This window comes from Acartia tonsa, chromosome 6, assembly GCF_053477335.1.
Source record: "Acartia tonsa isolate MP-2025a chromosome 6, ASM5347733v1, whole genome shotgun sequence".
Lineage (NCBI taxonomy): Eukaryota > Metazoa > Arthropoda > Copepoda > Calanoida > Acartiidae > Acartia > Acartia tonsa.
Genome location: NC_137265.1, coordinates 45,628,432 through 45,653,124, shown reverse-complemented (window position 1 = coordinate 45,653,124; position 24,693 = coordinate 45,628,432). Strand labels below are relative to the sequence as shown.

The 24,693-nt window shown below is 31.3% G+C and overlaps 1 protein-coding gene across 11 annotated transcripts in view; it reads left to right on the top strand.

The window, feature by feature from the left end:
• LOC145322788 (protein abrupt-like) overlaps nucleotides 1–9,328 on the top strand; it is a 123,438-nt gene extending 114,110 nt beyond the window's left edge. For 2 of the 11 annotated variants that reach the window (XM_080165051.1, XM_080165050.1), the window contains 6 exons: nucleotides 1,178–1,253; nucleotides 3,408–3,467; nucleotides 3,931–4,093; nucleotides 4,720–4,815; nucleotides 5,291–5,433; nucleotides 5,741–9,328. In XM_080165051.1, coding sequence (XP_080021177.1) covers nucleotides 1,178–1,253; nucleotides 3,408–3,467; nucleotides 3,931–4,093; nucleotides 4,720–4,815; nucleotides 5,291–5,433; nucleotides 5,741–6,254 — 1,052 coding nt within the window. In that variant the 3' untranslated portion in view covers nucleotides 6,255–9,328. Of the gene's footprint in view, nucleotides 1–1,138; nucleotides 1,254–3,407; nucleotides 3,468–3,930; nucleotides 4,094–4,719; nucleotides 4,816–5,290; nucleotides 5,434–5,740 lie in introns of all 11 variants that reach the window. The other 9 variants (XM_080165049.1, XM_080165048.1, XM_080165046.1 and 6 more) reach the window with 7 other exon arrangements.
• The last annotated feature ends 15,365 nt before the right edge of the window (nucleotides 9,329–24,693 follow it).

The following is a 24,693-nucleotide window of genomic DNA, read 5'->3' as shown; positions in this document are numbered from 1 at the left end:
TTATAAACAGCTTTTCGCGCATAAAAGATGAAACATTTTAAGATTAATTCCAGAATTTTAGCCCCGCTTTTTCATTCTCATATAAAAGTGACAGGATGTCTTTATAAGTGTGTCTGATGCAAAGGATCTCGCTAACTGCTGAACTTCTTTACAGTGAAGCTTCTTACAACAATTTTGGGTAAGGGACCTCCACCCTTCCAAGTGAAATCACCACTAAAAATGCTTTTTTGTTACAGATAAATCTTTCTTAAATCCCATGTCCCTATCCCTGAAATAAATACATCTTCACTTTACATTAAGTAGTCCTTACTTCAAAGTCTATTTGAAGTCAGGGAGGGAGGGGACATTTGACTGCAAATTTTACCTGTCACCAAAGTTTTTTAAAATATGATCTCTCAATCATATGCTTAAAAGCTTTGTGTTCCTTTTTAATCGTGATTTGTCCGACATTCGGTGTCTAATCTTTTCCACCAATAATTTTATTTATCGTAATTAGGGATATACATTAATTTATCGTTCATTGTCTTATCCCTAAAGATCCCTGATTTGAAGGTCTAATTTTGTGAGTTAAATTGCGGTAAGGCAAGGCAAGACCTTTATATTTTGTTTACAGAACATGCTCCAAACTAAAAACATTTCTTCTGATGTTTTGAATTACAATTTACTTACAATTTACATTAACTTTAAATCTCAATTTGGTAACATCTCTTCTATAGCAACTGGACCACTCAAAATCCCCCTCCTAAGTTTGTAAAGCTATTTTTGTCATGATTCTTAATGGTTAGATTAAGTATGAATTTTAAAAGCACTGTAGGGTTAGGGGGTGGCTTTGGGGGGTTCACAAGCGGTATAAGTGATGCTATCTTTAATTTATATTTCATCTTGAATTAAAGTTTTAAAGTAATACTATTCATACTAGAAAGATTCATATAATTTTTTTAAGTAATCTATATACCAAATCATATATAATATAACATTATATGTTTTTGTACTTTTTCTGTATTAATATTTTTTAAAATGTCATATATCATTAAATGTAACAATGTTTTGTACGTTTTCTGTAATAGTGTATAATTTAAATGTCGTCTTTGTTCCCTTCTGAAACTTCTTTAACGGACACGTGACTTGTCTGTTTCAGTTGGAGGGTTATTATCTGACCTAACCGCCCCTGTTTCAGTCGGGGGAAAACTGGAGATGATGCGGGTGCGGGCTACTGACCCCCGCCCCTGCCCAAAATGCGGCAAAATCTACAGGCATGGTGTTACACTTATTAATCACATTATTTTAAAATACTGCAGCTGCTCTATAAAAAAAGGTTATGTTTGTCAAACAGAAGATCCTTATTTTGTTTTTTAGTAGCGAAGCTACTCTATATTTCCAAATGTCCGTCCGTCTGTCCATAATTAATGATTTTCTCAGCCCCTATAAAAGATAGATGGCTGAAACTTTTTGTCAACATTCGCATCTATATGGAGCATAATTAAGTAGAAAACATCTATAGCGGTCGGACTGCCTTTAAGCAGCTTTTTACCCGTTTTAACTTTTTACAACAGCTTCATTTTAGTAAAAATAATTGTCTTAGAATGCTATTTTTCCAAAAACATAGTCTTTGTTTAAACAATTGTAAAAAAAAATATTTTCTTTGAGTATTATTTTTTTATCAGTTTTTATAATTTATTTTCGCAAGAAAAGAAAGAGATTGTAATTAATTCCCTCGCATGATCCCTTTTAATACCATCTTCAAATTCTAGCCTAGGGGTGGTGGGAAAAATTTAATTCTGTATTTTTCTCTTTTTTACATTACTCATGTCTTTAAAGTAAATACTGTTTTGCTTTTTAATTTTTCAAAATTTTTACGAAAAATTGTATTGTTTTGATGTACAATAATACTTTTTTTTTAAATTTCAATTCTCGTAAAATTTGGATCATGGAAAGAAAACGAAGTAGCTATTTTGTCGTATTTTTACAGTAACCTTTCTCCTGTTTCTAGCCCCTGCAAGGAGGTTCCATCCCTGCGGGGCAATCATCAACATTTACCTAACTTTACCCAAAATAACCTATCAAAAACTTTTGTGAAAATACGACGAAACCAGCTACTTCGTTTTCTTCCCATGATACAAAAATTTTGATAGAAATTTTCTGTCATTTTTGCAACTTTGTTAAATTTGTCTGTCTGCCAATGAACGGTAATATAGTTATACTGCAATGAAATACATACTTTAAGGGCACACTTAGGGTTGCCAAATATTAAGACTACTTGGTTCTTTGGTATCTTACAAAATAGAATCCAAAATTATTTTGAAATCTTCCAAAATTATAAAATAAATCTTCAAAATTTCTATAATAACCCAAATTAATAACCAATTTGTATATAGCCGATTCTCATTTTTTTAAATGCCCTTCTTTTTATCCTTACAGGGCTTTATAAAAGGTGATATTGGGAAATTGGTAGATATACCCCCCCCCCCCCGGAAATTTGTGGGAAATTACTTTTTCAAAAACTTGTTTAATTGGGCAACCCTGATTAAGACACAGATGGTTAAATTCTAAACAATTCACACAGAATTAGAATTTAACCAACTTTGTGACGAATATTTTAATTTCAAATCAACACATATACACAGATGTTGACTTATTTTAATCAACTCTACTTTTTTTTGCAATTTCAAAAATGTTTGTTTTATCAAAAGTATACTATAACTATAAGGCTTATAAAAATATTTGTCATCTCAATTATAATGCATATATACAACAAATTAACTTTTTAAAAAGTATTTTAGATTAATATTATGTTAGGTTAAGTCTTGGTTCGAAGGGCCCCACAGGGATAGAGTCGATCCCGTAGAGGGGACGGAAGTTTATATGGTCAATAAATATGTTTAAGGGAAATAATAAATGGAAATTAAAAAATTCAAGTTTTAGAGTATAATAAAATGGCAAAGAAAATGTAAATGTAATATACACATTACACATGAAAATCTTTTAATGCGCTGAAGATTAATTTGAGGCTTGTGTGTGTGTGTATGTGAGTGTGTGTGTGTGTATGTGTGATATTTCAATTCATTTAAATTTATTCCAACAATTCTAAACATATATTTCATTTTCAACTTTTAATACAAAATAAATCATAACGAAAAAATAAACAAATATTTTTGCAAATTGATAAAAAAAAAACTTGAAATGGAAGTATAATGATATCTAAGAGATGCGAATCAATAATAAGCAAAAGCAGCAAATTTGGCATTTTCTATTTTTTTCAACTATTTTTAGTGACCGTTTGACTAACCGACATGCCTTTTTTATATTATAGATGAGCTTCAAATAAGAAAAGATAAATAAGGTATATTCTAAGCTTTATGGAGCAAATATTTTAAAATGCATAAAAGTGTAACACCTGGCATATTCAGATCCGCACATACATTGCGCACACACATGGAGGACAAGCACACAATCTGTCCAGGATACAGGTATGGAATATTATCAAGCTTATATTGACCTCTGAGAGGCTTGGTGGCGTTTACGGTTCTAGACCTTTTCACTCACGTTTTATAATTGAGTGGAAAAGCGTATATTAATCCGATAGACAACCCATACTATGATGCACGATCTTTGTCTGGATGTCCTAACTGTGCATGGTAATGAGTTGCGCCTGTTTATGAGTCAAGGCATTCCACCTCTCTTACTATTGATGTCACGCGCCATCAAGCTTATATTAGTCACAATCATAGACTGTTACGTCCAATCATAGCTAACATATCATAATACAAAATTATTTTCATCATTATCTTTAAAAAATCTTTTTGCCATAAATTTTTCAACAAGAAAGTTTCATATCAATATAAAAAAATTTTACTTTTTATTACACGATCGTGTTTGGTTTATTCCTTTGATTCACTTATATTCTTTTAAAATGAGCATTTTTCTTGCTAGATGTGTGCTGTGTGGCACCGTGGCTAAGTCCCGCAACAGCCTGCACTCCCACATGTCCCGGCAGCACAGGGGTATCAGCACCAAGGACCTGCCAGTCCTCCCCATGCCAGCTCCATTTGATCCAGAACTTGCCAGCAAGCTGCTCAGCAAAGCAGGGGTAAAGGTAATACATCATTGGGTGTGGGGGGATGCTGCAAAACTACATCCGTCCATTTTTCTGTATGTCCGTTTGTCACAACGTCCTTGTTTCTTAAATAATAGTTTACTGATTACAAATTATTTTACATCTACAAATATATTCATAGACGGCTGAAACTTCTTGTCAATATCACCATAATTAAGGAGCATAGGTGAAAGGCCAAGTAGATTAATTTTTACATTACGTGTTTTTGTCTGGTTTTATAAATGTTTTGTATGGCTATGGGGACAGGTAACTTTATTGCTGAATTAAATTTGGTTTAAAATTATCTGATCTTATTCCTTTGTTTGTAAGCATTTACACTTTATGTTATTTGTTGATATCTTTCAATACATTTGTGCTTTGCTACTTACGGATGTTTTCATCTTGGTTTCATTTTAATTTATAATTATCAATATTTAATTTTTATTTATATTTGAAAACTGACTTAATTTTTTTCAAATGTCGCTAAAAACATTATTTCATTGATTGCTTCATAAAGAAAGTGTAATTCATTTTATTTTGGGAGTTTTTCCTATTAATTGCTCTTACAAGAAGATATCAAGATTGCTAAAGAAAATCTAAATGACTATATAAATTTATCTATCTAGGTATCTCCTTCTGAGCTAGCGGCGCGGGCCTCACCCACAGCTCCTAGGCGCTCTGACCTCCCCAAGCTTGATAACAGTCTCTCTATACATAATCAGGTAGATTGTTTTTACAAACTACAAGTAGCACAAGAATGTTCAATATCTTTCTAAACATTAATATCTATAAAGTTTCTGATTTAAAAATGTAAACTAATTAAAATATTTATAAGGAATTGTTATGATTCATTCTATAAAGAAATATTTTCTTTTATGAAGCATTCAATGAAATTTTTTAGAGACATTTTATAGTTTAAATTATTATTATTTTTGATTTTCACAAATGCATTTTTTTCTTATCTACAAAATTTTGATAGATAATCTCTTATTTATTGGCCTAAAAATCTTTTCAATAAGTCTTGGGGCAAACTAGCAGTGTCCAAACTTTTCCACCAAAAAAATACTTACTTACATATGTGGTATTTTGTTTTTGATTATTAAGGGAGGCATATCCATTATTCGTCTATTGTCTTATCCCTTGAGAATTCCTTGATAAAGCCTTACTCTAAATTCATAATACTTATTTTTGTTGCAGAACCAATTCCCGCTGCCGCCATCGATGCCGCACGGCCACCTTGGATTCGGGCGCAGCAACAGCGACAGAGACCACAGAGATCTGAGTGACCCGGAAGACTTGAGGTATGTTCACAACTGGGCTAGGGCATTCCAGGATAATAGGTTAGTCAGTCAGCACCTTGCACAGGCATTCAGGAGGTAATACGTGAACAAATAATACCTTTTGCCAATCATAGATTATTTTTCACCTATTATCTCCTGAATTCTTGTTAGTTTACCTACCCATATTAATTAAATTAGTTGATTACTTACTTAAATTCATATTTCTAAAATATATTTGGTTTGGTTAATTTTGATTTTTAAAAAGGGGTTATTTATAAACATTTCCTAACATATATTTTTATCATGAGATAGCAATAGATTGAAATATATTTTTTGGAATAATCATTAAATTAAATTTTTTGTTTAGGGTTCCCTCCTCCACCCCCTACTCATCAACCCCCTTCTCCTCCCCCACCTCTCACTCCATCACCTCCTTCCCCATGATCGGCGGGGGACTCCGCCCACCCGTCTCCGGTATTGGTAAAGACTTCCCTGGCCCCGGTTTAGGCGGCCCGGGCTCTGCCCTACTTGACACATATCTGGCGATGATTTCAGCCGCCGGCGAAGGCAACATGGCGGCTGCAGCCGCTGCACTTAACTTCCAGAATAACCCAGCGGCTGCCAGAGCAGCAGCCATGGCTATGGCGGCTTCGGGACTCAACTTTGGAGCGTTGAACGGCGGTAAGGACGGCGGTATCGGCGTGGGAAGTGGATACGGTAGTGATAGAGAGGACGGGGAGGGAGAATTGGGATCTGATGCTGAAAATGATGATATAAGCGAGGCAGGAGATCCGCCAGTTGTCATCCGCCCACCATCAAGTACCCCGGGGGCACAGGCGGGACCGGCGATAGGCATCGCCGCGGGAAACAGCGGCGATTAAGTATAATGAAATATTTCTAAAAATATTGGTTGTATTATTATAATGAAAAACTGAAGAAAAAAAGTTTTGTTTAACTTTTGGACAAAAATGACTTAAATGTCTTCAAAAGTCGTGTGTAACAAGATATTATTATTCAAAAGACTTTAGTAATGTTGAGAATCCTTATTAGAAGAAATTTTATTGATTGATTGATTGCCATACCCAACCTAAACTGATGATACCTACCTACCTAATTAAAACCTTGTACAAAGGGTATTCAAACAAAACAACGAAATAAAAACTGGAGAGATATAGTCAACTGTTAAGGAGAGATAACTTATTAAACATGGAGATTATTTCAAACTTAAATGCTTCGAACTACATATTCAAGTTATTTATAAACATTGTTATCACATTTTTTGTATTCCCATCCATTGCTAAGCAATAAAGGAGCACCTTATATAGCTCAAAAACTAAACTTTTGTGCCATTATTAGAACCATAAAAATGTGTCAAAAATAATTCTTTAAAAAGTAAAGCTAAAGTTACAAAAGTACTATTAATGTAAATAAAGCAATAAGGAGAGCAATAAGAATACATTTTTATATATATAAAAACCGACCCTTTAAATTTGTTATGACTATTATAATTATATGTCTGCTTGTTTATGTATAAACCAAGAATTAAAGTGGACATAAGTGTCATTAATATGTTAATTATTATCATAAATATATGTAAGTAGTCAGATCTGTAAATAGTTAAAGGGATTGCGCACCAAAAGAAGCACTGTTTGTTTTGTCGCATATTCCCTTTAAGTAAATGTATAACTATGCCTGAATGCTTTTTAACTGGCAAAGGGCGGCGCAAGGTAACCTAGAGCAATAAAAATCTCTGTATAAATATAATGTTTAAATTCATTGTGATAGTCAACCTTACTTTTATTGTTTTCTTTCTAGCTCATATTTAAGTGAAATGGTAGAAAGGCAAAATTCAAACCTTTTTTGCTATTTTATTTTAATTGTCTTTTTACCATTAAATATTGAATAAGTTATAAAATGATCCGGTTAAATTAGTGTGTGATAGAAAAAAAGTTAAACTTTCAATGAACAAAGAAAATTTAAAGGGATTGTGAAGCATTAAATAGCTCATATGATTATCAAACAAACAAGAAAGGCTTTGGTTTAGATACAAAACCGGTTTTCCCACAGTTTTTTTTTACTGATAAATAACTTATAAATTGGAAGGGAAATCTGTGTTTGAGAGTTGAAATATTTAATAATCAGATGATTTAGAAAATGATTCCCAATACCTTTAATTTAAATCCCGGTGATTTTGTTTTTATTTGTGAACGTTATATTTTAGCTGTATATATTTACAGGGTATCAATAGTGATAATTTTAAAATCACATGAAGAAAAAAAAAAACACAAAAATTACTCTTTTTACATAGGCTTAACAACATAGTAATTCTAGAACGTTCTCTACCTCAAATCAACCATTACATATATCACAAGTATTTCTTTAATTTCATCACAAGATTATTTAATTCTTTTATTAACCCTTAATTATTATTTCTAATTCCCTTTTTTTGTTTCTATATTTTACATTGTTATATTTTCTGTGCCATAATCTAATTTATTTCATTGAATCATAAGATTCTACTTTTTTTCAGTTTTTAATTTTGTTTTAAACCTTCTAAAATTATGAAATACTCATAATTAATAAATTGCTTCTAGCCATTTGTCTTTTTCATGGTTGTTTTAAATAAGATAGAAATTTCAAAATTTCCCCATCTAATTTATAAGGAAAGGTAACACTTTTTATGATTATTTTATGTTACTTTTGGTGATTATTGGGGTAATGTCATTAGAATTTTTTTCATGTTTTGTTAATTTTTTAAATACCTAACCCCAAATAAAACAACCATGAATAACTTTTTAACTAGAATATTTAATTTCCCACACAAACGTTTGATTTAATTCTGTTTTGTCCATACAGAAAATTTTTTTATTTTGGATAAAAAAAATCCTCCAAAATTTTTTCAAAAAATCTTCGAAATTTGAATTTTCAATTTAGTTTTTAAATGCTTATATATTGCATGGCAGAAGATCCTTTAATTCATTTCCTTTCTTCTAATAGCAAATGTATGTTGTATTGTGTTAACATTTGATTTAATTAAACCTTTCTGAAGCAGAAAACTCTTATATCAGCAAAAGCTGTGAACTTAATTTAAACTCATTAAAGTGTTCACGAAGTATTTTTTTAAAATGAATTTATTATTATTTTTTACTTTTATTTAATATACAAAAAGGAAAAAAAATTCGAGTTTTAAAAAGTAAACAGATTGTCGCTTTTAAACTTAAAGTAAAGCACATTGAAAAATTTATTTCTAAAAATAATTCATGTACACTTTAAGTTATACAGAAAGTATTTTAAGTATTATTTAATTTCTCTCTTACTCTACTAGAAGATTATTAAATGTGTTTGTTGATGTTTATCTCACAGTATCAAGAACTGTTTTATTGTACGTGAGATAATATTTTATTTAAATAGTAGTCTTCCAAATTTTCATTTCTTGCACTATATGTCATGTAATTTTCTGGCTGAAATAAAATTATGGAGAGATTAGAAATGTGAAATTAGTCCTAAAAATAATTTGGCTTTTTATTAGTTTTTTTTGCAACATATTTTCTTTCTTTTATTTAAGCACTTTTTATGAATCTTACATATCATTTAGTAGATTCTATTATTAAGTAATTTAACTTGTAATATAAAGTCCCATAATAAAGTCATGAAGTTCATTTAATGAATTTGATTTCATGCAATTTATTACCCAAAAAAAGATCATTTAAAACGAAAAAATCACTCTAAGCAAATTTAATTTCTAAAAGTGAAGTGTATGATTATAGTTATTGTTAAATGGTAATCTGTATGAATAAGAAGATATTAGTTACACATATAGTGTAACTATTAGCTGGGACTATCAAACCAATTTTATACACTTAAAGTTGGTTTTGTAGTCCCAACTCTGTATATGGATAATATTATTGTCTTACAACCATTTTATGTTTGTTTATAAATAAATAAACTAACCAGATTCAATATTTTTTTTTATCTGTAATTCTACTTTAAAAGTTTAAAACTTTGGTCTGTCGGTCTTTAGCTGTTGATATGTAATGCAGTAGTGACTTAAACTATTTCTTAATGATTCCTAATTTATTGAATAAGGAAGTAATACATTTGTTTAATTTATTAGATTTAGAACCTATAACATCCATGTAGAGAATGCAATAAGATAAGGTACTTTCTTGGGTTTATAGAGTGGGGGAAGCTAATCTTCAAAGAAAACCTTACGCGTGTTTAAAAATGTAAAGCTCAAAACATCTGAATAGTGGTTGGGTAATTGTTTGACAACATCCATAAAATTTATTTAAAATTTTCTTAAGATTTTAATTTTACTAAGAGGGCGTGGACATTGGACTGAAAATTATAATAGTGCCTAAAGTTCTCTCTCATTTCTAGAATTACAACTTTTCTTTGGGTACATTTATTAATTGTGAATTAGTCAGTTCATACAAGCAGTGTCCTAACTTTTGAACTAATAATGAAAACCTACAGAAGGAGTAAATTTGTTTATCATCATTGGGAATGTACATCAATTTATTGTCCATTGTCTTATCCCTTAAGATCCCTGATTGGACTACAAATTGAGTAGGAAACAAGAAACCATGGTACATTACAAGCACAGTTTAAAATAAAGTTAACATAATATAATATTGAATTTACATATTGATGAGTTTCGAACCTTTATTCTCTAAAATAAAAGCATATTTTTTCACAATTGCTGCATTGGTTAATAAAAGGAAAGAGATGTCGTTTTTTTAAAAATTAATTAATGCTTTAGTGACTATCTTGCTATGAATATTTCATTCAAACCATAAAAATTTTTATATTTACTTCGTTTTCTGTGATAATACTTTTCAGCTTATTCAGTGTAGCTTTTCTATAGACATTGTTGTAGGCATAATAAAATTTTATTCTGATTATTGATGATTTTGTTTGTCAGTATCTTTACATGAAGTTTCCTTTAAGTTATGTAAGGCAAGAAACATTTAAGAAGTCCATTTTTTGTAAATGAATAGAACATGGGCCATGCACATAAAATCCTTAATGTTCTTTCAATTGATAACTTATATTAAAAAATGTTTATCAAAAAATTTAGACATATTGTTTTTTACTACAAAATCAAGAATTTTTCCCATAAATTGTGTACTCTTACAAAGTGTCTCAAAAAGCACCCAAGAGATGGATAATCCCTCATTTTTATGACGTCATATGGCTGATTTTTGATGAGACATTTATAGTAATCAATTGTAAATATTTTAATTTGGTAAACTGTACTCCCTTCGTTTGTGTTTTCCTTGTTCTTTCTGATTTCTCTCCCTCTCCCTCTCTCTCTCTCTCTCTCTCTCTCTCTCTCTCTCTCTCTCTCTCTCTCTCTCTCTCTCTCTCTCTCTCTCTCTCTCTCTCTCTATCTATCTCTCACACACTCTCTATCTAGCTCTCTCTCTCTCTCTCTCTCTCTCTCTCTCTCTCTCTCTCTCTCTCTCTCTCTCTCTCACTTTCTCTCTCTCTTCCTTTCTTTTCACTAATTATGGGCCAGGTTTGTTTAAATTTGACGTTTATCTTAAAATCTTTCAAATACCTCGCCTAAGGCCTTTGAATTAACAAAAAAAGTGACCTTATATTACAACTTTAAAATCAGAATAGAACAAGCCACAAATTGATTTTAAAAACCTAACCAGCTGGCTAATTTTCTTAAACTAAACCTAGATTGTATTTAAATTATTATTAGGATATTATGCATGGAGGGAAGGATCATTGGACTATAAATAATACTTGTACCCATAAATCTACAATTGTACATTAGTTTATCGTCCAGGGGAGGAAAACTAAAAGGGATGTTTTACCCCCCCCCCAAAAAAAAAAAAAAAAAATTGCTTTACCCCCGTTAAACTGATTTTTACTTCCCCTCAAACAAAAAGCTTGGACGCCCTTTTGAAAAAACCCTGTGCCGCTACTGTTTGTGACATGAGCTAAAAAAAGAGAGAAAGAGAATAAAGGAAAAGAAAAATTTAGAGGGAATGGGGGGGGGGGGATAAAAATTTGTAAAAACCGTTGCAAGATTTTTTAAGTGCACTTTTTGCCCGAATCCAAATTTATAATAAAAATTGTCAATGTAATTTTTAACTTCTTTTTTTTTGGTTAAATTTAGAAAGGTGGGCAAATTGCAGGGATCCTAAGAGATAAGACAATGGAGGATTAATTGACGGACACCTCTAATTATGATAAATGAAAATACAGCATCTGTAGATATAAATTGTTGTACCAATAAATTGTATTGGTAAAAAAGTTTGGGCAATATAGCTAAAAAATTTGAAAACGTGCTTATAAGACTTTGGGTACCAGCCAGTATAGATTACAGTCCAATGTCCCCTCCTGGCAAATATTTTTAATTGATGTAAAAAACTCTGTGGAACTTTTGCGGTTTTTTTTTACTTGTAGTCTGATATATCCATCGGCCTTATTTCCTTTTCTAAGCATTATTCAAATATAGTTATTAGTTACCATATAAAGCTATTGTGATAATGACATAATAATTATTGAGGGAGGGGGACATTGGAATGTAAATTTCATTAGTACCCAAAGTTTTATAAAATCTTTTTCATGTTCATTCTCGCAAAGATTTGGGTACTTTAATTGCATTTGATTAGATGGTTCCAAACATTTCAACCAATTATTTAAATCTACATTATTGCTAATTTTGTTTTTCATGAGGAAAGAGAAACTGTCCCAATTTTGTATATCTTTTGCGGAACAAGTTCCAATTACGTCATATTTTTCTTTCCCGAAAAAGGGAGGGGGGGAAGAAAATCTCTTCAAAAGAGATGGGGAAAACCCCCTTTTCTCCCATCTCTTTTTTCTTCCCCCCTTCCTTTTTTTTTCGTTCCCCCTTCTCTTTTTCGGGAAAGAAAAATATGACGTAATTGAAACTTGTTCCGCAAAAGATTTACAAACTTGGGACAGTTTCTCTTTCCTCGTTTCATCAGTGAGGTTAAATATCAATTAATTGTCCATTGTCTTTTCCCTTAAGATAAATGACATGTCGATAAATCACCGACACTCAAGATTAACATGGAGCGTTGAAAGGGTTTTTTCGTTAACCACATTTTGAAGTATTTAACTACCATTGGCAAAAACTAAAAAAAAGTACAAATTATTGAATTTTAAAACGCACGGTTTAGTGGCCGCCGCCGCTGAATTAGTTTTTTTGGTAACCTGCAGTTATTTTCAGCCGATTTTTTTTATTTTACAGCAATAATTCACACTTTTTTTTCAAAAGCTGCAGGAAATATGCGGCTGACGATGTCTGGTAGAAATAATAGATTCAATTTTAGCGTTTTAAATGTACAAAGCTTTTATGAAAGAATGACATCATCCTAAAACGCGTCACTAGCACAAAATCTAATAAGTAAACAGTTAAAAAAGATACAATACAAGTGAAGCTATTCAACAAGTGTTTCTTGTTAATCTGTCGGTCTTTTAACACCAGGGAGGGAAAAGACATTGGACTGTAATATAAAAAGATTTGTGTTTAAAGTTTTTTTTCTCACAATCGTTGGATTACAAATTTTGAGTACTTTATTAAATTTTGATGAGTATTAACAAATTAGCAGTATAACAACTTTTCCACCATTAATTTTATCCTTATCCTATTATACAAAGTAGTAGGCTTTTTTTTCTCTGTCTCGCTAATCACTGAACCGATATGGTTCTCCTTTACAGTGAAGCTTCTTTTAGGTCCTAAGATGGTTTAGGGCAATTTTTTTTTTAGATTTATCTGGGCATGGTTTTTTAGCTAGTTTTCTCTTCTTCCATATCTCTTCGAATTTAGAGCCAATAGCTGCTTGTGGCGCAGCTGCTATCCTATTATATAAAGTAGTAAGCGTTTTTTGTCTGTCACGAAGGATCTCGCTAACCTCTGAACCGATATTGTTCTCCTTTACAGTGAAGATTCTTATAGGTTCTGGGAATGTTTTAAACTATTTTTGGGGAGGGTGTCTTCACTCCCCTCACCCCCTTAAAAATATTTTTTTACTCTTTTGAAATTAAAATTTAAAAGGGAATGAGGTCGACTTTTCCCCCTCCTACCTTAAGTGTCTCAAGAGGCTTCTAGGGGCGCAGCTGCTAATTTACATACAGTGTATCCCTTAATAAAGTCTTCCATATTAGTCTTAAAAGTACAATTAATATTCTTGATTTGTAAAATAAAGTCTTTAAATGATTAAATTTGTCCTAAAGTTTAAAGTGCAGAAAAGCGCACAACTGACATACAAAAAAGAGTATGGAAAAGCGCGGCGCGCTTTTTAATAATGTATTAACCCATTTTCTTGGAAAAAAGTGTGTTCACCCTTTGAGTTGCAGGGATACAAGGATTGAACAATTATTCGAATATTAAATTTCCCAATAATTGTGAAAAACTTAAAGAGAACAGTGTTGGTACAATAGAAGTAGATTCCATATTTTTATGATGCAAACATGAGATTTTTGGGGTGGGGGATTCTTCTAACGCCTATTGCCTTATCCCTGTATCTCTGCGTTGAGTTGCATTGCAGACTTTTTATTGCTTGGCCAACCTAGGTTGTAAATGTCACTTGAAAACAGTAGCGTAGCCAGGTACTGATGCAAGGAATGAATAGGGAATAGGCGGGGGGGGAGGTATCCCTAAGATTACCTGGCGACCACAGAAATATCACTCCTATAAAATAAGTGTGGGGGTGGGATTGTTAATTTTTTGTGTATTAGGGATTTACATTAGGTTATATTTGGTACAGGGTAGTCCTCTTGGTTAGTGCCATCCTAAAAGGCTTCAGCATAAGTAAGAAAAAATTTCTTCCCTCATTTTCAATATATTTTTATTTCAATAATAAGGAATAGGGATCTATGGTCGCTAGATATTTTCAGGGAAAGCCACAAAGAAGAATGAATATTTATCGTATGGTATCATAGACAGTTGTCCGTGGATAGGAAAGTGAATATAATGAATTACATCATCAATAATGTTATAAACCATTTCCCCCTTTTAAATAACAGAGAGCGCTTTTGTTAAATAGCTTAAAATGGTGTATGTGCCCGGATTTTTGGTAAATATGTTTTAATGTTTCTTTCTGGTTTTTAGAGAAATAAAATTTACTTTTAACGGTGCTGTGCGAATCTAAATACTGTTTTTAGATTTAAGTAGGAATAGAAAAATCTACAAAATTCGATGGTTTCCAGGGAGGGAGTGGAAATTGGGCATTTTACTACACTAGTCCTCAAAGTTTTATAACAACTTTTTCTTAATTGTTGGCTCAATAACTTTGGAGGTGATTTTGATAAGTTGATTCATCAAGTTAAGTGTCCAAAAAGGGGTAGTTTTATGTATCCTCATTGGTGATGAACATCAATTTTTCGGCTATTGTCTTATCCCTGTAGATCCCAGGTGGCTTCCCTAAAAGTGGATAGTCGAGCACAAGGAGGGTGTTAGTTTTTGTTTGTTTGTTAATTGCTGTAGGTCAGGTTAGGTTTGGTTATCATTAGTATTGATTTTTAAAATATCTAGTGGATATTTTACAAATGAATATTTGGGTAAAGATTGATTTATCGTCTGTTTTCCTAACCCTGTATTTATAAATAATAATGAACAGGGATGCAGGTATAGGACAATGGACCATAAATAAATATTGACATAAAACCTTATAATTATATTTCTTCATTTTGTAACCTAAAATAATTTACAGAAAAGGTTAACAAAAATGCAATGAAGAACACTAAATCACCACATCCTAAGTTTAATCAGCTTATACCAATAACAAAATCAATTCAAAAAATCACGAAACCTATACGTGGTTTTTAGCTGTCGTTGGGGGGGCAACATATAGTAAAATTGACGACCTCTCAATTTGCCCCCCAAATATTATTTTAGATTTATTTCACTTGTTGGTTATACCTTATATACCTGAGTTTAAATTTATAAAAAAAGGACAGAAGTTTGATTTCTGATCCATTGTCCTATCCCTGTCTCCCTGGATCTATTTGTAAGTGATAATGGGATAATACATAACTTGGCAAGCAATGAATATATATTATTATCAATTACCTCAATTCATTTAGATACAACTTGTTTGTAAATAACCCCCTTTACATGGATAGAAAGATAGATAGATAGATAAAGGGTGTGCAAAAAAGCGGACAATTTTAACATTCAAAATTCGCGGCTTGTGTTAATAGTAGAAAAATGTTACGCCTACCGTTAGAACCGCTATGAACTCTAGTCTTTGGAAATATACGTGCTGTATAGTTAGGAAGCTGACTTAAAACTTAACTTGCGAGTATATTATTAAATATTACAGAATATGGTGGGCAAAAAGAATTGCGAATATTTTTAAAATTCAGTTTTTCTGAAATATATGAACGGGTCCTGTACTAAAAATAATTTAGGAGCTAAGTGGTAAAATGTCCCTAAATTTACTCGCAAATAAAGTTTGAACATTTTACCACGTAGCTCCCTAACTATACGTAGCACAGGAACTGTTCTTATATTTCCAAAAACTGGAGTTCATAACGGCTTTAACGGTATGCGTAACATTTTTTTACTAGTAACACGAGCCGCGCAATTCGAATATTAAAAAAAATTTTACACACCATTTAGATAGATAGATATATTTGTGTTATGTATAACTGCTATCAACATTATTTAAACATAATACATAGCTTGAATTATGTGCATACATACCATACTGAAAGACATATTTTCTGTAATAACATATCATGTTACTAGCAAGCATAGACAAAACCCCGTCAACCCCCTTAGTTTTTTGATAAATGGAAAATAAGGGGGGGGGGTGGGTTGATATCTTTTGTTCATTATGGTAATTTCCCTGCAGAGGGCTCTAATCCTGTGGGGCCTATAACTACGTTACCCTGACCCTACGGTGCTAACCCGTACCTGTAACCAGACCCAAAGTAAAACACATACCTTCTTATTTTCAATTTATTTAAAATTAAGGGATGTGGTTTCTGTGCTCGAAAACTAAGTGGAAAACAACTGATTTTCGGTAAATAAATGTTAAGTACAACTATTTTGGTTGGTTTCACTACCCTTGGATGTAATTGTCCTTGTTTTTGTATGTAAATATTAAATAGATTAAATAGACCTATTTTGGTTTTGTTATTCTGGCAATAGATCAATACAGAATAATACCTCAACTCACTAAATAACACAAAATCTTAGATTAGTAAAATATAGAACATGGATAAAGCTGTTATTAATTTAGGGATACCTATTAAAGTTTGTAGTAGAATAGTTATTTCTCGCATCGTATTATGAACAGCTTTCCGCGGATATAGAATGTACAATTATAAGATTGAAACTAGTTTTTTTGCCCCGAAATGACACAGGCACGGGCTAAAAAACTGGTTTTAATCTTATGATTGTACATTTTTATATTCGTAGAAAACTGGATATAATACGATACTAGACATAGTTTTTTCGTATGGATGAGAACCGGTTCCTATCCACCGGATTCGAATGAATACGAGAAAAACTGTTATTAAATTTAAGGATACTTATTAAAGGTTGTATTAGAATAGTTATTTCTCGCATCATATTATAAACAGCTTTTCGCGGATATAAAATATACAATTATAAGATTAAAACCAGTTTTTTTAGCCCTGAAATGACAAAGGCACGGGCTAAAAACGCTGGCTTTAATCTTATGATGGTACATTTTTAAATTTGTAGAAAACTGGATATAATACGATGCTAAACATAGTTTTTTCGTACAGAACCGGTTCTAATCCCTCGGATATTAATCGGTTTAGAATTAATACAAGAAACACATTTCTCGTATTCATTCGAATCCGGTGGATATGAAATACGAGAAATAACTATTCTAGATATTTCTTTAAAATGACTATTTAAACACGATAAAAAATTTATTCATATCCTACTTATGTAATGAAAACAAAACAACAATACTTAATACAGTAGTTTTTTTTAATCTCTTTTGACTTTTTAGAGACTTATGCTTAGGATAAAAATATAAATATATTTATAAAGTGGAATTTCTAGTTTTTCTTTTTATATGATAACAAATATATGTGTATATTAATAATTCCTTCCAGAGATAAAGTTACTATTCAAAAAAAGTTAATTGGAAGTTTTTTTTGAGTAATTATTCAAAATTGTTTCTCATATTCACTCGAATCCGGTGGATAGGAACCGGTTCTCATCCATACGGAAAAACTATGTCTAGCATCGTATTATATCCAGCTTTCAACGAATATAAAAATGTACAATCATAAGATTAAAACCAGTTTTTAGCACGTGCCTTCAGCACCTCGGGGCTAAAATAACTGGTTTATCTTATAATTGTACATTTTATATCCGCGGAAAGCTGTTTATGATACGATGCGAGAAATAACTATTCTTGTATTTATTGTAGGTGTATGTAGATGTATTGTATATACAGCTATTAACTAAACAAGTAAACTTTAATATAAAAAAGTGCATTTTATGTTTATTTCATGTTAGGTTAGGTTTAGCCCTTAATGGTGATAGTTGGGATTCAAGTTTAGGATAAGGATTGGGTTGTACTAAATAAGAAAGTCAAAAATTGTCCACCTATAATTTAATCTAAAAAAAGGATAAATTTTAAAAAGATGATGATCATAAAATAATGGAAAAAAATTGCCATTTTTTTTTAATCTCAGGAGGTCGCTTCAAAAAGGGATGGCATTAGTTTTATCTGGGATGGGAAGTTCATATATAGAAGTGATTAATGGCCTCTTTCAAAGGATTTTTTATTTCCTGCTAATTTATCTGTATCAAGAATTTTATACTTGATTTGCAATCCCTTTATATTTGGTGTGAGTATTAGTAAGGCATCAGCAGCCAGCCAGCCCCCTGTTTAACAAGTCCTCAATACTTGGCACTGGGTGGCCTGTAATTATTTATTAAGGACAGATATGAATGGATGTATTGGACACTATGTAGAACAATGTGAAGATTATCCTGTTACCACACACCAAAACTCAACGGATGGAAGGGATAAAACAATGGAAGATAAATTATTGTTCAGCCCCAATGATAAAAAACTATTTTTTTCTTCTGTAAAGTAAAATTATTGGTTGAAAAGATTAGTTGCTGCTGGTTTGATCCAACCTCTTGAAATTTTAAAAAGTACCCAAAGTTTTTGATTCACGAATTAGATATCAACGTGGTTATAAAACTTTGAGTACTAGTGTTATTTACAGTCCAATGTCCCCTCCCTCCCTGCTAACAAACATATAAACACAGACATTTACATAACGTATTTAATACAATATAGAGTTTATCCATAAAAGCGAGACTCTAAAATTAGACAGTAGGGAAAACGAATAATAACACTTCTATATTTAAGTCTAGCAACAAAATTGTACATAAATAAGATGAAAAATTGATTGAATACAGGATTCTGTTCAAGGACATACTTTCATTTTTTGGACTTGAAATTGGAGATGCTTCGCTTGTTTATTGTTGATTTTTTAAATCAATATTCCGAAAAAACAGATAAATAGGATAAAGATATCATACAAAAATGTGTTTAAAAATTAAAAATGGAATACGGTATTTATTATAACAATTAAAGAGATTCTACGCTTTAAAGATCATACCTAAGTGTTACAGGAATCATCATGCAAATATTGAAGTCGATAAAACAATTGAAGAACTAACCGTTCTGAACGGACGGACGGACAAACAGACCCTTACAGAAAAGCTTCGATTTTCAAAAACAAGAATGACAAGATCCATTAAATCAAATCTTAACAAATCAAAATTTCAGAAAAACGAACGTTAACACAAATATAGAGTAACAACGCATTTAATTTTCTACATTATTTAGAAGTTTAAATAAAAGTTTTAAAAATTCTCTATAAATAATAGATCTATTGTTAGAATTATTGAAGGGTTTATCAAGTAGCTGTAATTAATTAAAACGTCTTATTGACCAATAAAGTGTATTTTCAGAGATTTCTCATTGATTTAGATAATCAAACTTAAATTCTTTAAAATAAGAATACCCAAGTTAATCAAAGTATAAGTATCAGGGCTCGGCAGCCGTAGCAAATTCAAAACTCAAACCAAAGTAGTTTGATGTCTGTCCGTCCGTCTGTCTGTCCGTTCTTTAACCACTGAACCGATTGGATTCTACTCTTCAGAGAATATACCTACTGGTCCTGTGGTGGTTTTGGGCTATTTTCTTGGGGGGTGGGACACCCTCAACCCCCCCCCCCTAAATACAAAAAAATCTCCCCACATTTTTTTAGGCAGTAGCGAAACCGCTAGTAGATATATAAATTGCAAAGAAAATTATTCTAAAAACCATTTAAAAATAGATCTACAAATGTATAGAAAATAAACATTCAGTAAAAAAAAGTCCCATAGAAATGAGGGTAAAAAAGATCAGATTTTTAGATTTTTGTATAAATCCAGCATTTTTGTTTTAATTAGGCACTTTTCAGGTTTTTAAGTTGGTTGTTTTTAAGATAAGAGATGTCAGTAAGAAATACACTTATTTCTTCTATTTCTACCAAAAATATCTTGGTGTATTTTTAGTAATTTGGAATGGGGCTGTAAGAATAAAAAGGGATGCTAGACCTCAGAAATTAAAGGAAAGAAATATAGGAATATAAATAATTCAAATAGGTATAAGTATTTCAAGGAGAAAGGGGACATTGGGCTGTTTATTACACTAGTCCCCAAAGTTTTATATTTACGTTTTCTTATTCATTGGCTTAAAAACTTTGGGGACTTTTTATGAATTCTTATGGGTGGGTTTATTAAGTTGAGTGTCCATAGGTTTCAACCACTATTTGCCTTTAGATCTCTGTTGACAAATAGGTAAACTTGTTGAGGAATTTTAAATTTAAAAGTGATATCTTCCTTATAAAATTTTATTTGTTTCCTTTTTTTTATATGTGTTAGTTATCCATATATCTCTGAGAAATTGTAGATAAAAATACTCACATATTGAAAGAGAAGTCAAATTTAAGAGAAGTAAAAAAGTGGTCAAAAATCTGCATGGTCGTGGTAACTTAATGGGGAAGGTATGTTAAAACTAAGATAAAACTTTTGTTAAGATGAAGAGATAGATAAATAAATTAGATTAAATTTATTTGAAAAAATGGATTCTATACCCTGTAAAGCTATCAAGCTTTTATTATCAACATAAAATCATAGCCATAGATTCTTTATTATACTAGTAAGGCCAAAAATTTGCTATAAAGTCGACGAAAATATCGGGCTATAATGGCACATCCATACCTACTACTTTTTAAATTCCATTTAAACCTGAGAAAAAAATCTATTACAATTTGATGTCTACATGGTTCTAAACGTTTTAATAATTCAATAGACAGGTATATTGCAGTTATATTTTATTGCATAAAAGCGAAGCACTGAAACGGTAGGACAAACGGACACTAACACTTGTATAGTGTCAGAACTGAATAATCAGAATATAAATGTATAAATGTCGAAGCAAAATTGTAAGTAAAATTGTTGAAAAACTGCTTGATACAGAATAATGTTTATGGACACACTTACATATTTAGGACTTGATTATAGAGTTGCTTCGCTTATAAAATTGTACTTTGTTGTCCCAGGAATCGGTATACCAAAAATCGGATCAATCGGATTATAAGATCACAAAAAAATTTGTTGTTAAAGAAGTAAAAAAACATGTTTAAAATGGACGTACGGACATTCTGGTAATGATTATAGAGTTGCTACGCTTTCTAAATCGTACCTAACTACTACAGGATTAACCATGCAAAGTTTGAAACCAATAGGACAATTCTAACATGCCTAAATTAGCGAAAAAAAGCTATCCGTTAAGGACGGACGTACGGACGGACGGACGTACGGAAGGACCGACCCTAATTATAGAAAAGCTTCGCTTTTAAAAATAATCGTATTAAAATCGTTGTCTCAAATATAGGTCTTAAATAAATCTTTAATCATATGCATACTGTTGGGGAAATTATAATATATAGTGTAAATATACTAAACAGCCAAAGTTTTATAAACACCTTCTTTATCAGCTATAAACTTTGGGTACTCGGTACGTTCAAACTATGACAAAGACCAAATTGTGTCAAAAATGACCCATGTAACGTCATAAAAAGGAGGGAGTTGAGAGGAGAAGTTGGAAAGAAGACCCCTAAAAAAGAGATGGATAGTCCCTTATTATTTTTATGACGTCACATGAATCATTTTTTACACAATTTGGTCTTTGTCTCAAACTATGAGTTGTCAAGGTGATACATCAATAATTTTACTCTAAAGAAAGGGTAGTTAATGGACCTATAGGGGGTTGTGGGGAAATTTTCCTTTAGAATTGTTTGTCAGAATATTTTTCCCTCTTCCGTAATTCAAACCTATTTTCAAAAAATCAGTAACTCAAAGTTACCAAATGCTTTATCCCTGCAGTATAACTAAATTTTTATCCATCACATTGAACGGCAAGTTTAAGAATTAAAATCTCAAGAAAATTTTTGTGTCTTGTTTTAGAATTTAAAAGTCAAAGAATTTGGAAAAATTAGTTTTTGGTTGAATAATTCTTAAAACTAACTTTCACCTTGTTGTAAAGTGGATGTTTTTTTATGTAGCGAAGATTCTGTATAAATAAATTTGTGCGTTTACTAATATAAATATTCAAGTAAAGCTTGATTTTCACGGATTCTATTTAAGATAGAAGGCTGAATTTTTGTGAAGATTCCTATGAACTAAGAGCATTCAGTCTAATGCTCACATTGTCTTACAGTAAATAATAAAATATATGTGGGCTTCTATATAATATTGGCTTCTGAAATCCTTAAGAAGATTCCCTGAGCAATAGCTCTTATTGTTTGTATATGCAATGTTTTCGTTCTTCGCTACTTGTAAATGTTGTCATCCTTGTCAATCTTATCTTTACTTTGCTTTACTCTAGTATATTTTCATTTTATTTAGGGCAGTAGTTGTTTTTTTAAAGCAATAAAAACCTTTTTGTGTCCTGTAGAAAATTTAACCTTATTAAAAAGAGGAGGTTTGGTAAATACCCCCCCCCCCCTCCCCCCCAACCCTTCCGAAATAGAGATTTTTTATCTAATTGTTTGTACTTCATATGTTTCAATTATTTCTTTAACATAATTAATTTTAAAATATAACCAGTAAACAAAAATAACAAACTTAAATGATTTAGCATTTTAAAAAGCATCATACAGTGAGATACTTTTTGGAAGCATATCTACTATACATCTACAGTCTGGCCAAACGTCTTAAAAAACCGGAACTCAGTGTACTAATGCTTTGGATTAGATATAAATAATCAAATGATTCATTCATTAACATTTGGCCAAACAATATAAAATTTATTTTCAAGAAATATTTGGATATTGTATGAAAAAAATTGTGTATTTATCTATTTTTAAAAGCGAAGCTTTTCTATAATTAGGGTCGGTCCGTACGTCCGCCCGTCCGTCCGAGATAGATAGCTTTTATTCGTTAATTTAGGCATGTTAGAATTGTCCTATCGATTTTAAACTTTTAATGATGATTCCTGTAGTAGTTAGGTACGATTTAGAAAGCGTAGCAACTCTACAATCATTACCAGAATGTCCGTACGTCCATTTTAATCAAGTTGATTTTTCTACTTTATTAACAACAAATTTTTATGTGATCTAATTATCCGTTTGATCTGATTTTTGGTATATTGATTCCTGGAAAAACAAAAAACAATATTATAAGCGAAGCAACTCTATAATCAAGTCCTAAAAATGTAAGTATGTCCATAAACATTATCCCGTATCGAGCAGTTTTTCAATAAATTTACTTACAATCTTGCTTCGACTCTTATACTTCTATATTCTGATTATTCAGTTCAGACACTATACAAGTGTTAATGTCCGTTTGTCCTACCGTATCAGTGCTTCGCTTTTATGGATGTTGTCATCCTTGTTATTAATGTGATCACTTTGGTTATTACATTGCCTCATTACAGTTAACTGTTCTTTTTCTTAGAATAATTTGTTATTAGTGCTGAGCTTCTTTTAGTCATATTGTCCTTGTTTAAATTTGCTTGCTGTCCTGTTAAGATCCTATGTGTGTGTGTGTGTGTGTGTGTGTGTGTGTGTGTGTGTGTGTGAGAGTATTGTGTGTGTGTATGTTTGTGTGTACTGTGTATATGTGTGTGTGTGTGTTTGTGTATATTTTTGTGTGTATGTTTGTGTGTGTGTGTTTTTGTATATGTTTGTGTATACGTGTGTGTCCTTTTAAAATCCTGTGTGTGTGTGTTTGTGTGTGTGTGTATGTATGTGTGTATATGTGTGTGTGTGTGTGTTTGTGTATATGTTCGTGTGTTTGTGTGTATGTTTGTGTGTATGTTTGTGTGTATGTATGTGTGTATATGTGTGTGTGTGTTTATGTGTGTATGTGTGTGCGTGTGTGTGTGGTCCCTAATATTATATTTTGCTAATTAAATTATTCCATCATGGAATTATAATTAAAGATAAAATATCATCTTGCTAATAAACTAATTCAGGTATACAGGGAAAGGACAATGACAATAAATAATCATTCTTCTAAGTTTGGTGACTTAATTTCTGGTTTAGTTAGCTGATTATAGGGGAAAAGAAGGGTAGATTAATAATGGCACTATTGTCCCCTCCCCCCCCTGATTAAATTTATTAAGTTACTAACTTAGTTAAACTTTCAAATTTTAAATTTTAGCATCACAAGAAAATTTAGTTATGGGAAGGTTATCAGAAGCGTAGCATGCTATTTTACTTCTTGTATCCGGTTGTTTATCTTGACAGTGTAACATATTATCAAATTTTAATCTTTTTATTACAAATCTCATTTTGATGGAATCAACCAATAATTTGAACCTTGGGATGTTGAAATTTTGGTTTTCTTATTTCTGAGAATTATAACGTTTAGCCGTTAAAATGCTTAACAATTCTATAAAAACCCATAAAATTTTTAAGTTTTTAATATTTTAATGTTCATTGATTGGGGGTGTACACAATAAAAATTGGCATAAACAGAGATGTCCCGCTGGCTTTAATAAAAGCCAGTGTTTACTCATACCAACAAAAAAAAATTTGGATTACTATTAGCAATACAAAATATTTAATTTTGATAAATTCATAGTAGTTAACAAGAATGTCTACATTCATTTAACCAAATAACTTGTTTAAAGATATGCCTTGCTAATCACTCTAGGAATCATCATTTCAATAATCGAAAAAAAAAGTATGTCATTTCAATTTTAAAATAATTTGTCATAATAGCTTTAAAAATCAAAGTTTAAAATTGATAGAACGATTCTAACTTGA